Here is a 12,635-nt window from a genome sequence, read left to right on the forward strand (position 1 = left end):
TGCAAACAAATTTCTGTGCACACAGCAAGGACACACACTTTCACAAAGGCTTCCCAAAAAATCACCACCACCAAGACTGAGCCAGGCCACTCTGCCACCAGATGCCCTCTCCCTTACAAGTGACTGCAATGGGATGTTGGCTAGAAACTCCTATCAAGATTTGGACTCTCTCTGAGAGTTTCATAGGCTTTTTGGAGACAAAATCTGGGCTTCTTCTAAAATGCACTGCCCTGGAAAGATTATGAGAAAACCTGAAGCTGCTGAAGAAGTGAGAAATGTATTCTGATTTGAGAGAGTAGATTGTCAGGGAAGTACTTGGATAGAATGAAATAACCCATACCTAGTCCAACAGGGGTAACAGCAACAAACAAAGCACACATATTTTAAGCCCTCTACTACATAAAATTCTTCTTTCTCTTTGTACTAGCAAAGATCTTAAGGGAAGGGTAGGCAGGCCTCAAAGAACTCTTACAAACAACTTCACATTCCCAGAAAAAGCAGTAGTTTCAAGGTTGTGGAGCTGTCCTGGCAGATCTGTCCTGCTCAGCACTAACAGTTTAAGGCAGAGTAAGAATAAATGTAACAACAGGTTTATGAAAACCACCGACTTTTCCAGCACAAAGCAAGAGCTGGATTCCCTCATCCAAGACTTTTTTGTTATTGCAATATCCTCCCCAGAGTATTCCCCTCTGCATCATCTGCACCAGTTCATTGCCTTCTTCATTTCTGTCTTAAAAGTAATGAAAACTTTGTTTTTAAAACAAGTTTAAAAGACGAAGGAAACTGAAGCAGCTTTACAAGCATTCACACTCCCTCCCCCTCCAGTGGTGAAGGCTGAGGTCTCCTATGATTGCTGCAGTTTGCTTTTGGATTTGACTTGCACAGATTGGCCATTTCCTGCTCCTGTAGGTACATACATTTTTCCAAGACCTGGAGAAAACACAGCTTTTATTAACTCACCAAAATGCTTACACAAGCTCTTAAATACTCATAGATGATAAATCTGTCCATTAATGAATCTGCTTCTCTGAACTGGAGAATACACCATGATCCCAGTGGGCAAGGCAGAACAGGAGACAGGCAGAGAGAAAACGTGCAGTGGAACACTTCTATATTTTGATGTCTATTAATACATCACAAAGAGCAAATTGTCAAACTATTTAGGTTCCAACTTTTAACCTGCCCTCTAAAATTCCTTTGTAACAAAGAGGAAATAAGTTTAGCCCAGCTGCAACTTTACTCCTTTCTTCCATGCCTTAAATAAAGAATCACCTTACAATGAGCTCTTTGCCTCTCCAATTTCTGCAGTCCAAGGTGGTCCAGCAAGCAGGCCCTGGATAAAGGCTTAAAGCACCCTCTGCTATTTCTGGCTCTGACACTGACCTGCTGCACAGAGGGCAGCTTGGTTGACATCTCCCTGCCTCTCCTTCCCCTCCAGCCCCTGTTTACCCTGGCTATTTAGGCAGCAAGCTCATCAGGGCAGACTGCTCTTGCTGGGCCTGTACAGCAGCTGGCAAAACAGACACAGACTACAGGACACAACTGCAATATCACTATATCACCAAAAGCCCCAAAGGCTTTGTGTTATTACTCAGCTACAGTTTAGCTGCAGAAAGTGTTGTGAGGCTTAACTTTTCTGTGATAGTTTCACCTCACATCATGAAGGCGTGGCTCAACTTTTACTTCAGCTGCTCCTGTGACTGAGTAAAGCAAAAATCTTAGCATAAGGACTCTCCTTTTACCATCCTCATGATGAGGTCTTATAGCAGTACAAGTCTATACATAAAATTATTTATACAGAAAAAGCGACAACCTGATCTGGAGAGACTCACAGTTCAGATCCCAAGAAGCACATCATGTAAAGCCACTCTGCACTTCCATAATAGTGACACAATATTCTATTGGCTATTTGGTTACCACTGATTCAATGCAGAAATGGCACATTTTTAACACTGAGAATGTGCTTCAAGAACTCTTCCAGCTCAGCCCCTACCATCCCTAACACAGAGGGACCCAGGTGGATGTGAACCTTGTGGTTTCCCTCTGCCAAAGGAAGGAAGTGTACAGATACATCCCTCAAAGCAAACTTCTTTCTTCTCCTACAAGTGCACAATTGAATCCATGCCGTAAACACTTAACTTGGCTTACATCTGTGGCTCCCATTTGGCTGAATCTACCAGAAAGTGAAAACATTAGAGATTGTCAATATTGTGAATATGCCTTTCAGCATAACAGCTAGTGTCTGGGCTTAACTCCACATCTTCCTTTGACATCATTACCAACTTCATTCAATATCGTTTAAGCACAAGCATGTGTCCAGAGATAACCACAGCTGGCAATTTTTAAAAGTATGTAGCCAGGATGACAATTTAAAAAATTAAGAATTAAGTAATTTTGTTTTTACACATACTACTATTTTTCTTTTCCATGCTGCTAACAGCTAGGAGTTTGAAACCAGCTTCTTATCAATCTTACCTCTTCCCTATTTTGGCAGAAAGAAGTTTTATAAGCAAGCTGACTGTTCAAACAGTTTTTTCACTTACAAGATAAAGCTTGTTACTTCTGATCCTTGTTGTGACAATTATCTGAAGATACACCCAACAGAAAAAGCACTTTAAAGAAAGAGTGTCATTTTCAAGTTAATCACCTTTTTAAAAATGGGAAAGTGGAGGCAGGAGTTAAGTTTCACAACTATCTCCTTTAGGCTCAAATTTATTGCTATTTACACAGCATTAACAGATGGCTTATCAAAAGTCACTTAACAGCAGAAATGATCAAACTATTCTGAGATGGATTTTTGTCTTAAACTGTAAATACTCCCTAGACTAGTTTTTAACTTATGCCAGCCTCCCAGGGACCATCAGTTTAAGATCTAATGTGAGAACCATGCATGTTATTTCATTAAGTATATTAACCATAAACGGTTCCAGCCTTTGCTTTCTCAACTGCACACAGTATTGCACAAAAACCACTCAAAAGAAAAAACTAGTGTTCACCTCATGCAACATTAGCCAGAACATGCAACAGAAGCTTCAGCTCCTGAGTGAGTCAAAGCCAAGTCTGACAAACTCAAGAGTTATTCCATGTCATTAAGCAAGCACAGTTATCAAGAAGGTCCAGCTATCCAACATCTTCATCACTGTTCTATTTTCACAGTAATATTTTAGCTTGAATACCTACTCAGCTCAAATTTAACCTTCAACGAGCAATATGCCAGGTTCCTACTTCAAATTGCTATTAAGGATGGTGTGCCCAGAAGCTTGCCTAAACTCCCTCCCCAACTCATACTGATTATTCAGATAAAGCACAGTATCTCTCTGCAAACCTTACTCCCTCAGTTGCACGAGCAGCAATCTGGGAGATGGCTCTTGATCTTGGAGACATGCACAAGGAGCAAGTGCTACAGAAGAGACCTGACTAGTTAAAACCCTTGAGCTGCCACAGAGACTGTTAAATTCTTCTTCAGCTAAGTACAAATTTTACAGCTGTACAACTCAACACATGCAGCCATACTGGTTCTTCTAGAGATGTTCAGATATCCAGACCTCCTGGTTCTGCAACATGCCCTTGCTTTGTATCTGTTGCCAAACTCTGTATCCTACTGGAGTAAAGCTCCTGCAACTGCCCCCAGATGCTGGATCTCTACCCAGTGAAAATAAGTGTTTATTTTTCAGGTATCCTCCGTAGGATTTGGTACACTATTTCAAGGAACTGGAGATACTGAGACTTCTATGAAGTTAAAAGTAATTAAAGGAATCATCCTCCAGATATATCTCAAGGTTTCTTCACAACCACTTGTAATGTAACTTAGTGTGTTACCTATGATTGAACTCCCCAGGACCACGGAAGTGCTGACCAATGCTAAAAGCAGCTCTCAGTACTGGAGTTGTTTGAGGAAAACTTGAAAATAGGACACAGCACAAAAGTACATCCTAGAATTACTAACAAAAAAAAAAAAAAAAACCTGTTCATAGCAAATCTAACAGCAGTGAAATCCCTGGGAGTTCAAAACTCAAGCAGCCTTCCCTTCTCTGAAACCCTCTGACCTAGCAAATCTCTTCTGTAGCTGTTTATAGACCTGCATTCCTCTGCAGGGGGAAGTGGTGGTCCTTACACACACTGCACCTGCTCTGCTGTACACCTGATCCCTCCTGCAACTGAAGGAGCCGAGTATCACCTTATTCTTAATGAAAAATACAGAACTTCATTTCCTCAGGAGACAAAACCATATATCACAGTAGACAGGAGTCCAAAGCACAGCCATTCCACAGTGCTTTTTCCTCTTGACTTCCAAGGGAACTGTGCTTAACTTCCAACCTGTGCACACCAAGCAGGCTGAAGTGCTGGCCTGAAAACCCAACACAAGGGTTTTCAGCACCAGCAAAGTTCTGCTCCTGCCAGCAGAAGCCATAATTGTTTCTCTAAAGTCTATGCATTGATGAGACAGCAACATCAGACAGCAAAACAAGGGTCAAAACTTGCCATCCCTTCTTTTGAGTCATGTCAGCACAGTGTTTATGGAAACAACACTGAGTCACTGAATGACAAACAACGTCCATGCTGGCAGCTACAGAGAAGCCATAGGAAGAGATTTGTAGATCCTAAAAACACAAACTTCTCTTAGGATCCTTAAATGAGGAAGAAAGGCCCACTTTGTGAAGTTGCCTCCAAGTGGCATTTGGCACACAGCCAAATTTGAGAGAAGAAAGGCAAACTCTGGATCATCACCAACCATGGCCAAGGCCCAAGCCCCAGAGGCACTTCATTTAAGAAGATGACAGTGTCATACACACTGCAAAGCCCAGAGGGCTTGACCTTATTCCTAAACTGTGTTGTGCTGTTGAACTGGGGGAAAAAGAAAGACTCCAGGAAAAAAAAAAAACTCAGATAATTCCTACTCACAAAACTTTAAAACTTAGAAGCCATGAAAAGTCCAGGAGTCACTTTGTCTGTGCCAGCCATCACCATTTATACCAGCAAGCTGCTCTGTGAGAACCTAAGACATGTGTTTCACTAAGCCCACTCTCCAGCCTTTCCCCAGGATGCTGTCCCAAGCCTTGCTCCCTTGCAGCTTCTCTGAGGTGTTTTCAAGACCATGGCAGGGATCACTGCTCAGAAGTGGGGAGGGCGTGTGGGCCTACAGGATCCTACAGGCCAGCTGCACACAGCAGCTCCATCCATCTCCTTGTGCTTCAACTTCCCCTAGCCCGAAGCCCCCCAAGCCTCAGTGTTTGGAGGGTTCTGGGGACTGAGAAGATCACAAAATCACAGAACTATTAAGGTTGTAAAAGGCTTCTGAATATAATCCAGTCCAGCCTCCCTGCCAAGGCAGTGTGATCTAGAGCAGGTTACATGAGTCCAGGTAGGTTTTGAATGTCTCCAGAGGGACAGTCCACGCCCTCCAGCAGCAGCCCATTCCAGCGCTTTGTCGCCCTCAGCATAACGTTCTTGCTCATGCAGAGGTGAAACTTTGTTTTAGTTTATGGACATTGCTATTCATCCTGTTGCTGGCACCTGCCTTTGAGATACTTCTACGCATTGATGAGATCCTTCTCAGTCATCTCCAGACTCCCACAGTCTCTCCCCACAGGGGAGATGTTCCAGACCCCTCATCATTCTTCATGGCCCCCGCTGGACCCTCACCCATAGCTCCCTGTCTTGTATGGAGGAGGCCAGAACTGGACAGAGTTCTCCAGACGTGGAGAGGACCTCACGCTCCAGCGCTCCCGCTGCGCCTGACAGCGAGATACGCCGCGAAGTCCCCGCCATCGTCGCGGGGACAAGAGGCGCCTCCCCCAACCCCTCCGGGCAGCGCCGGGGCCGGGCCCCGCCACCCTGGTGTACGCCATCGGCCGCTCCCTCCCAGGGAGGCCCTTCCCGTGCCCTCGCCGCCCCTCCTGGCGCAAGGAAAGGGCGGCGCAACCGCGATCCGGGAATGGCCCCGCGTCCCCCGCCCCTCGCGGCCCAGCGGCGGCCACGCCAGGAGCGCAGCGCGGCCCTGGCAACCGGCTGGGCCGCGGCATCCCCGGCCTTTCCGGGCCGCCGCCGCCGCCGCCCCCCGCCTTCCGCCGGGAAGGCCGCGCTTACAGATCGGTGCCGAGCTGGGTGAAGCCGGAGTTGAGGCAGGCGCGAGCTATGCGCCTCCAGAGGACATCGCGGCTGCTGAGGAAGCGCAGGCGGCGGCAGACCTGGGCCAGGCGGCCCAAGGCCTGCGCGTCCAGGTAGGAGCAGATGAGGAGCAGCAGCTCCTCAGGTAAGGCCCAGAGCGGGGAGGGGGGGGAGGCGGCCCGGGATCCCCCCTCCGCCTGGGGGGATCGGGGGCTGCCCTTCCTCCCCATGGAGCAGCAGCTCCCGCCCCGCCTCCCCGGGAGCCGGAGCTGCTGCTGCCCGGGGGAGGCCCAGCCATGGACGGGGCAGCCGCTCCCCAGTCACATGGGGCAGAAGCCGCTGCCTGTCACTGCCCCCTCCGGGGGAGGAGGCGGCTGCGGGACCGGAGGGGCACGGGCCGCCGAGCCCACCCTCGTTAGCGGATTAATTCATTAACGGGAGCCGCTGGGACTCCCCCTGTGCCAATCGCCCTCCCCCACACCCCCTCGCCACGCCACGACCGGCTCACGGGTCTGTATCTTCCGATCTGCGCTTAGCAGCGTCACCTGATCCGAGTATTCATTAATAACGTCAACAATTATGGTGGGGATGGCGATCCCAGGTAACCAGAACATCTGCCTCACCACCTGGAGCAACACCAGCTAGGTGCTGCACTCCTGCAAAGGAAGGTGAACAGCAAGGTGATTTAATGCTCATTAATTATCCTTGACCAGGGTCAGGAGCACCTGTCACCTACAAAGTGACGGCAGGGGTCATCTGGTGCTGCACAGCAGTTTTCAACACTCCCAGATTCCTGTGACACATAAAAGAAAGGGTCTTCCCCACATAAGAGCAGGCCTTGCTACAATGGATTTAGGGCTGGCTTTTCACCAGCACCCTTCCTTGCAGTGCATTCCCCCCTCCCTCCAGGGCTCCACAGAGTGGGTGGGGTCTGAAAAGTGCTCACAGTTCACACGTGTGTGTACACATACACAAGCACACCGCCTCGAAAGAGCAGTTCATAATAACTGAGTCATTGTTGCCATCCACAGGAGCCTGGAGTACTGACAACGCAGGATTCTGGTCCAAAATGGCAAAGTAGCTCTCCATCGACAGTGGAGCAGGAAAATATGAGTCTAGTGTTGTGTTATTCTTTCTTACAGTACTTTCCACTCTACAGAACCTGAAATGCTGGGGAAATTTCTCCCTCAGAATAAAAAAAAATAGATTAATTATAAGAAGTTCATGATCTAGAATGCTTTGAACAGGTATCACCACCACAATCAACATCTCATTTTGCAGGGTGGAGTAGGATAATAAATTTTAGCATATAATGAGGTTACCATAGTATACAGGCTGCTTGACAGTACTTGCATCCTATTCCAGAAAGTCATCTTGTCTGTCTAATCTGAAGCTCCCAAATACTCCTATGAGTAAATCAATAGGTCTGGAAGCCTTGTATTTTAGAGGTTCAAAATTGCTGGATAAGGAACTCTCTGGTCCATTTACACTGAGTTTTAATATACCCTGGAAGTCAAGGAAGTTTCAGAAGGCAGCAGATTTTTTTATCAGCATTTTTAAGGAGTGATGTCTGAAGTAATTAAAAATTTCTCAACCTGAGTTTGAGCTCAGGTGAAATAACAGCACATCTAGTACAGGACTTAAGTAGCCAGCTGAAAGGGAGGTAATAAACAAATTTTGCTTAAGATTATGGAAACTTTGTGTGAATGCAGTTTTATGTCAATTTCATATCTTTCTGATGATATGAAACTTGGTTCTTTTTGTAACAGACTACAATATTTTCTGAAACATTAAAATTATTAAAAGCTGAGTGACTTCTCTGTCTGAAATTGTTATTGTAAAGACATACTTAGTATCAAGCAGGTCTGTTTCTAGCAGGATCCCACAGAAACTGCTTATGCACTCCACACTATTTAATATATTTACTAACATAATATTTACTAATCTGAAAAACATCTGAAATCCTTCTTAGCAAAGCTTTGTAGGAGGCACAAAGCATGGAACAAGAGGCGAAGGATGCTTATGGCTGCACAGCCCTAAGTTTAGGCATAATCACATCATACGTATTTCAATCAAGCCAAATGTAAAGTCTCACATCTAGGAACAAAGAATGTAGGTCACACTGAAAGGATGTAACTCTATCCTGCAAAGCTGCAATTCCGTAAAGACTTCATTAAGATGAATAATCAGCTGAACGTGAGCTCCTTCTGCTGTGCTGTGACCAAAGGGCTAGTGCTGTCCTGGGAAAAAAAACCAAGAGCTCAGAGTTCTTTTACCTCTGGTTTTGACTCCTTTGTGACTGTTTTGGAAATAATTTGTCCAGACAACACTTCAAGAAGGATATTTAAAAACTAGAGAGGTTTCAAAGAACAGTAGTAAAAAATGATTACAGGACTGTCAAACATGTTTTGTAGTAAGACCCAAAGAGCTCAATCTATTTTAGCTTTCTAAAGAGAAGGTGTGAGGAGATCATACCTTATGAGCACTGAAACAGGAAGAAAAATCTGGATCTTCCGTTTAACAAGAGATAAGATCTCTTGACAGAAGGCGACGGGAAACAAATTTGTGAATGAGGTGTGCTTTTGTAGTGAATAAAATCAACTGCTGAAACAGCTTACCAAGATTTATAGTAGATTCACCATTACTGGATTTATTAAAAACAATACCAGTTAGGTTTGGTTTCAGGTTTTTTTCGTTAGAGAGAGAGAGAGGGAGAAGCTCGACCACAACTGCTAAAACTTCACCAGGAATTGACCTGGAGAGTCCTAACTCAGAAGATCAGACCAAGACAGGCCAAGGGGACTCTTCTAGCCTTAGGCTCTCTTACTCTGCAGAGGCAGCATGTGCATAGTGCATGTTTCCCTGCACTGTGTGGCACCCAAATCCCAGTGGACAGTCTCCAGCCTCTGGCTGTGCTGTTTTACCAAGGGAAACTGCTTGGTGCAGACCAAAGGAGCCTGGGTGCAAAGTACGTGCAGTGTGACCCTCTGGGATACCAGGTCCAAGGTATGGACAAGTGCATGTGAAGAAGAGGGGCCTTAGTGCCTTCCAGTTTGTAACACAAGGTATAAACAACTATGAAATACTTGATTAGGATGAAAGGTGCTTACACCCAGTAATCTTGGAGAAGGTCAGCTGTGCTCCAAGCAGGGGATACAGAGCAGTATGAAGCAAAAAATTACATTCCTCTTAAATATGGCATTGTTTTCAAGTATGGGCAATTGTCTTACAGTAACAATAGTTATTTTTTGCCCAAAATACAGATGTCATCCATTACTTTCTCTGGGTTCTCTTTTAAAAGAAATATACCAGCAACTGCATACCCTTGCACACACTTTCTCAGGCATGGTTTTGGATACTGCAGAGCTATCACAAAGCTGTGCATTGCAGACTGAGAACCCCAAAGCCTTACTCTTTGCAGTAATGCCAAAGTAGCTGCTTATGTAAGTGTCTGCAGGAGCAAGAACTAAGGAAGGTTCTGAACCATTCCTAAAACTGTATGTACAGCGTGATTATTTTGCACTGCATTGTTCACACTCCAATAAAGGACTTGAAGCAGGTGCTCAGTGCAGTGTAAGCATAATAATGTATCTTTCCCAAATCTTACAAAGATCCCAGTCCTTTTCATGGCTCATGACCAGTCTGAACCTCTGGAAGAGGGGGTAGGTTCTGTGCTGAAGTAGCAGACCATTCCAGTATCACGGCTTGTAAACTAAGAATCGAGGGGCTTAAATCTGCAAAGCCTTAACAGCATAAGTCAATGAAATCCAGCTTGGAGAAACACCATTTGAATACCTGCCTGTCATTTTTTTTTCTGTCTTCAAGGGGTTTTATTATTTGCAGTGCCCTCAAATACACCTTTCCACCTAAAGACACATTCATGTGGACAGCTCTTTGTTTTGTTTTTCCTTCTAACCAATGCTTTTGTGTATTTCTGAAACTTAAGACACCTCCTCTGCTACTACAGTACTTATCTGTAACACCATCGCTTTGAGGGATTAAAGCAGGTTACTTGTTACACACTTAGATCAAGAGTTATCTGAGTAGAAAGTCTATCCCGTTAGGGTTGGCGGAATCTGTTTTTGATCTTGAGTTGTTTTGATTTTCTCTAAGAGCAAGTAACATGTTATTTTAACTTCTGAATAAGGTGTGCTACCTGACTGTGTCTCTTCTGTTTGGCAGAAAGGATTAGAAACCTCCACAGAACTTGCACTCTATTAAAGCAGAGTGCTCACCATTGAGAACCAAGGAGCTGAATTGTTTTCAGATTATATGTGTGTGTGTGTCTTTCCCACATCAAAGACTTTGATGGAAGCTGTTCACGCTATTGTCAGGAATGCAGGGATTGGCACAAAGGTGATTAGCAAAATTGCTTTTCTGTAGGAGAAGCACAAAAATTATCAAAGGATTAAAGAGGATAAAATTAAAAGGTTATGCTGAATTTGGGGGCAAATTTTCTGCTTTTAAATTTTCTCCCAAATTATACATATTGATTTGGTTTTACCAATAAAATATTTGCCAGAAGAAACCAGGATTAGAAGCTGTTTCTTATGGGTCCTGTTAAAGGGAGGTGAAAAAAATCTTCCCTTAAAAATATTCTCAATTGACCCTATTCCAAAACCCATCCACAAAAACCTTTTGATGAGTACTGTGGGCACACAGCTAGCAGCCGTCCCTACAATGTTCTTAACAGCCACAGGACTGGGACCTTTAGTCATGATTATGCTGAAAATTATGATAACAAACAATTCCATAAGTCAGTTTGTCATCAGTGATGCTGTTTGTTTACTTTTCTCACTACACTCTGCTGACAAAGATACTAAACTGAGGGGATCACTTTCATTATCCACTTGCTAGGCACATGCAATGCTTTTGTATTTTGATCAAGCAGCTGAGCTGCTTGAATGGTTTGGGAAAAAAGGCAATAAAAAGGGATTCTCAAATATTTTAGTGTATCAAAAGGAGCAGAGCCTTCCAGAATCTTTTTTGTTTGGCAAAACTGCAGTGCAATAAAAAAAATATATCACCTCCCATAGCCAGCAGAAGTGTCTTATCTTACTGGTTCAGACTGTTTATTGTGCATTTTATTTTCAAGTCCTCTATTATTTGCTAAGTACAAGCCATATACCTATTTCTTGTCTTTGCATTTTGAGTTTTGTTTGTTTGTTTTACTAACCTGTTCTTCCCAGGAAGTCACCCGGAATATTTTATCTGTTTTAAACCTCATTTATCAAAGTATTATCTAAAGCATCGGTTCAGAAAATGTTCATTTTAACTGTTTTCCCAACAATGACCTTCTTCCTCCCCCCCAGGCCACATCAAGTTGTCATTCACCAGACAGCTGTGGAATTTGGAATCATTCCTTTTAAACGCTTTACAATTCCAAATGGTAGATTTCTAATGGCACAATATGATTGCCACAAAGATCTTTAAATTTCCCAATCCTCCAGGCTTCAAAGGCTGGACCGTCCTTGATCTCCTGAAGGAATGCTTTTGAATCTTGTTCTTTTATAGGGGCTACCTATGAAGATATTTTAGGGGCTTTTTCCTTTCGTACTTAAAACCTGAGGAACTAAACATTCAAATACCTCTGGCATTTTTGGGAGTGAGATCAAGACATACAAAGTTGTTTCTAGGGATTCTCAGCTCAGTTTTTATTAATTCCACAGGTAGTTCCAAAACTTTTGGAGTATTTATAAAGCCATATAAATATCTTCAGTGTAGCAGTGACTGTGATACTGTTTTATCCTGCATTTTCCTTCCACCTCCATGGCTACATTGTGCAGTTCCTCACCTGCCTTGAGCAAGTCTGACAGTGCCCTGACTCATCCTGTGTCCATGGGTACAGAGAGGTTCATTGCTCTTGGAGGATTCACTGCTCTCATATCACTTACAAGGTAATAATTTGTTTAAGGAAGGTGAGCAAACCTAATCCTACAAATGGTTTTGGGTCTGCCTTGACCAGGCAACCAAGACAGAGCCTAATTATCTGCAACAACTACAAATAAGCAAAACTATTAGAGTCCTAGGCTCACGTCTCTCTTTTTCTACAGTCAGAGGAAACATTTCACTATTTGTCCTTTCTTTCACAGTAGGATTTCTCAGTCTGGAAGCTGACATTTTTTATTTCTTGCTGGTTAATTATATTCCTTACTACTGAAACACAAAATTCATTAATTTGAAGTTAAGAGACTTACAGTGCAACAACAGGAGTCTGGCTGGTGCTAGAAACAGCCTTTCTTTCTATTCAGTTCAGCTTATGCCAACCCATAAGGCAGGTTTTACCCTCTCTCCTCTTACAAATGAAGCACACATTTATAAAAAAACCAAGGACAGTATCCCACTGTCCAAACACAGTAGGTCCTAGTCCTGCAGCAGAGCACCACACTTGTGCACAGTCCTCCCACACAGATTCATGACAGATTTGGGGTCTTCAGCTGTACCCACCTTGGGGAAAGCACTGTCCTTTCTGTGCCCCTACAGTACCTCACACGACATGACCTCTGCTGTGACTGAGCCTCTCAGGT

The 12,635-nt window shown here is 44.1% G+C and overlaps 1 protein-coding gene and 1 long non-coding RNA gene across 3 annotated transcripts in view; one reads left to right on the forward strand and one right to left on the reverse strand.

Moving 5' to 3' along the window:
- The window catches only part of FBXW4 (F-box and WD repeat domain containing 4), a 59,517-nt gene extending 53,095 nt beyond the window's left edge, over positions 1 to 6,422 (reverse strand). Inside the window, exon 1 of one of the 2 annotated variants that reach the window (XM_063163345.1) lies at positions 6,088 to 6,422. In XM_063163345.1, coding sequence (XP_063019415.1) covers positions 6,088 to 6,338 — 251 coding nt within the window. In that variant the 5' untranslated portion in view covers positions 6,339 to 6,422. The remainder of the gene's footprint in view (positions 1 to 6,087) is intronic. The other variant, XM_063163344.1, reaches the window with a different exon arrangement.
- Positions 6,112 to 7,928, forward strand: LOC134421901 (uncharacterized). Its single transcript, XR_010028697.1, has 3 exons — positions 6,112 to 6,221; positions 6,645 to 6,788; positions 7,140 to 7,928. It is a non-coding gene; the product is annotated as an uncharacterized LOC134421901 (long non-coding RNA).
- Positions 7,929 to 12,635: the final 4,707 nt, after the last annotated feature.

Source organism: Melospiza melodia, chromosome 9 (genome assembly GCF_035770615.1).
Source record: "Melospiza melodia melodia isolate bMelMel2 chromosome 9, bMelMel2.pri, whole genome shotgun sequence".
In the NCBI taxonomy this organism is placed as follows: domain Eukaryota; kingdom Metazoa; phylum Chordata; class Aves; order Passeriformes; family Passerellidae; genus Melospiza; species Melospiza melodia.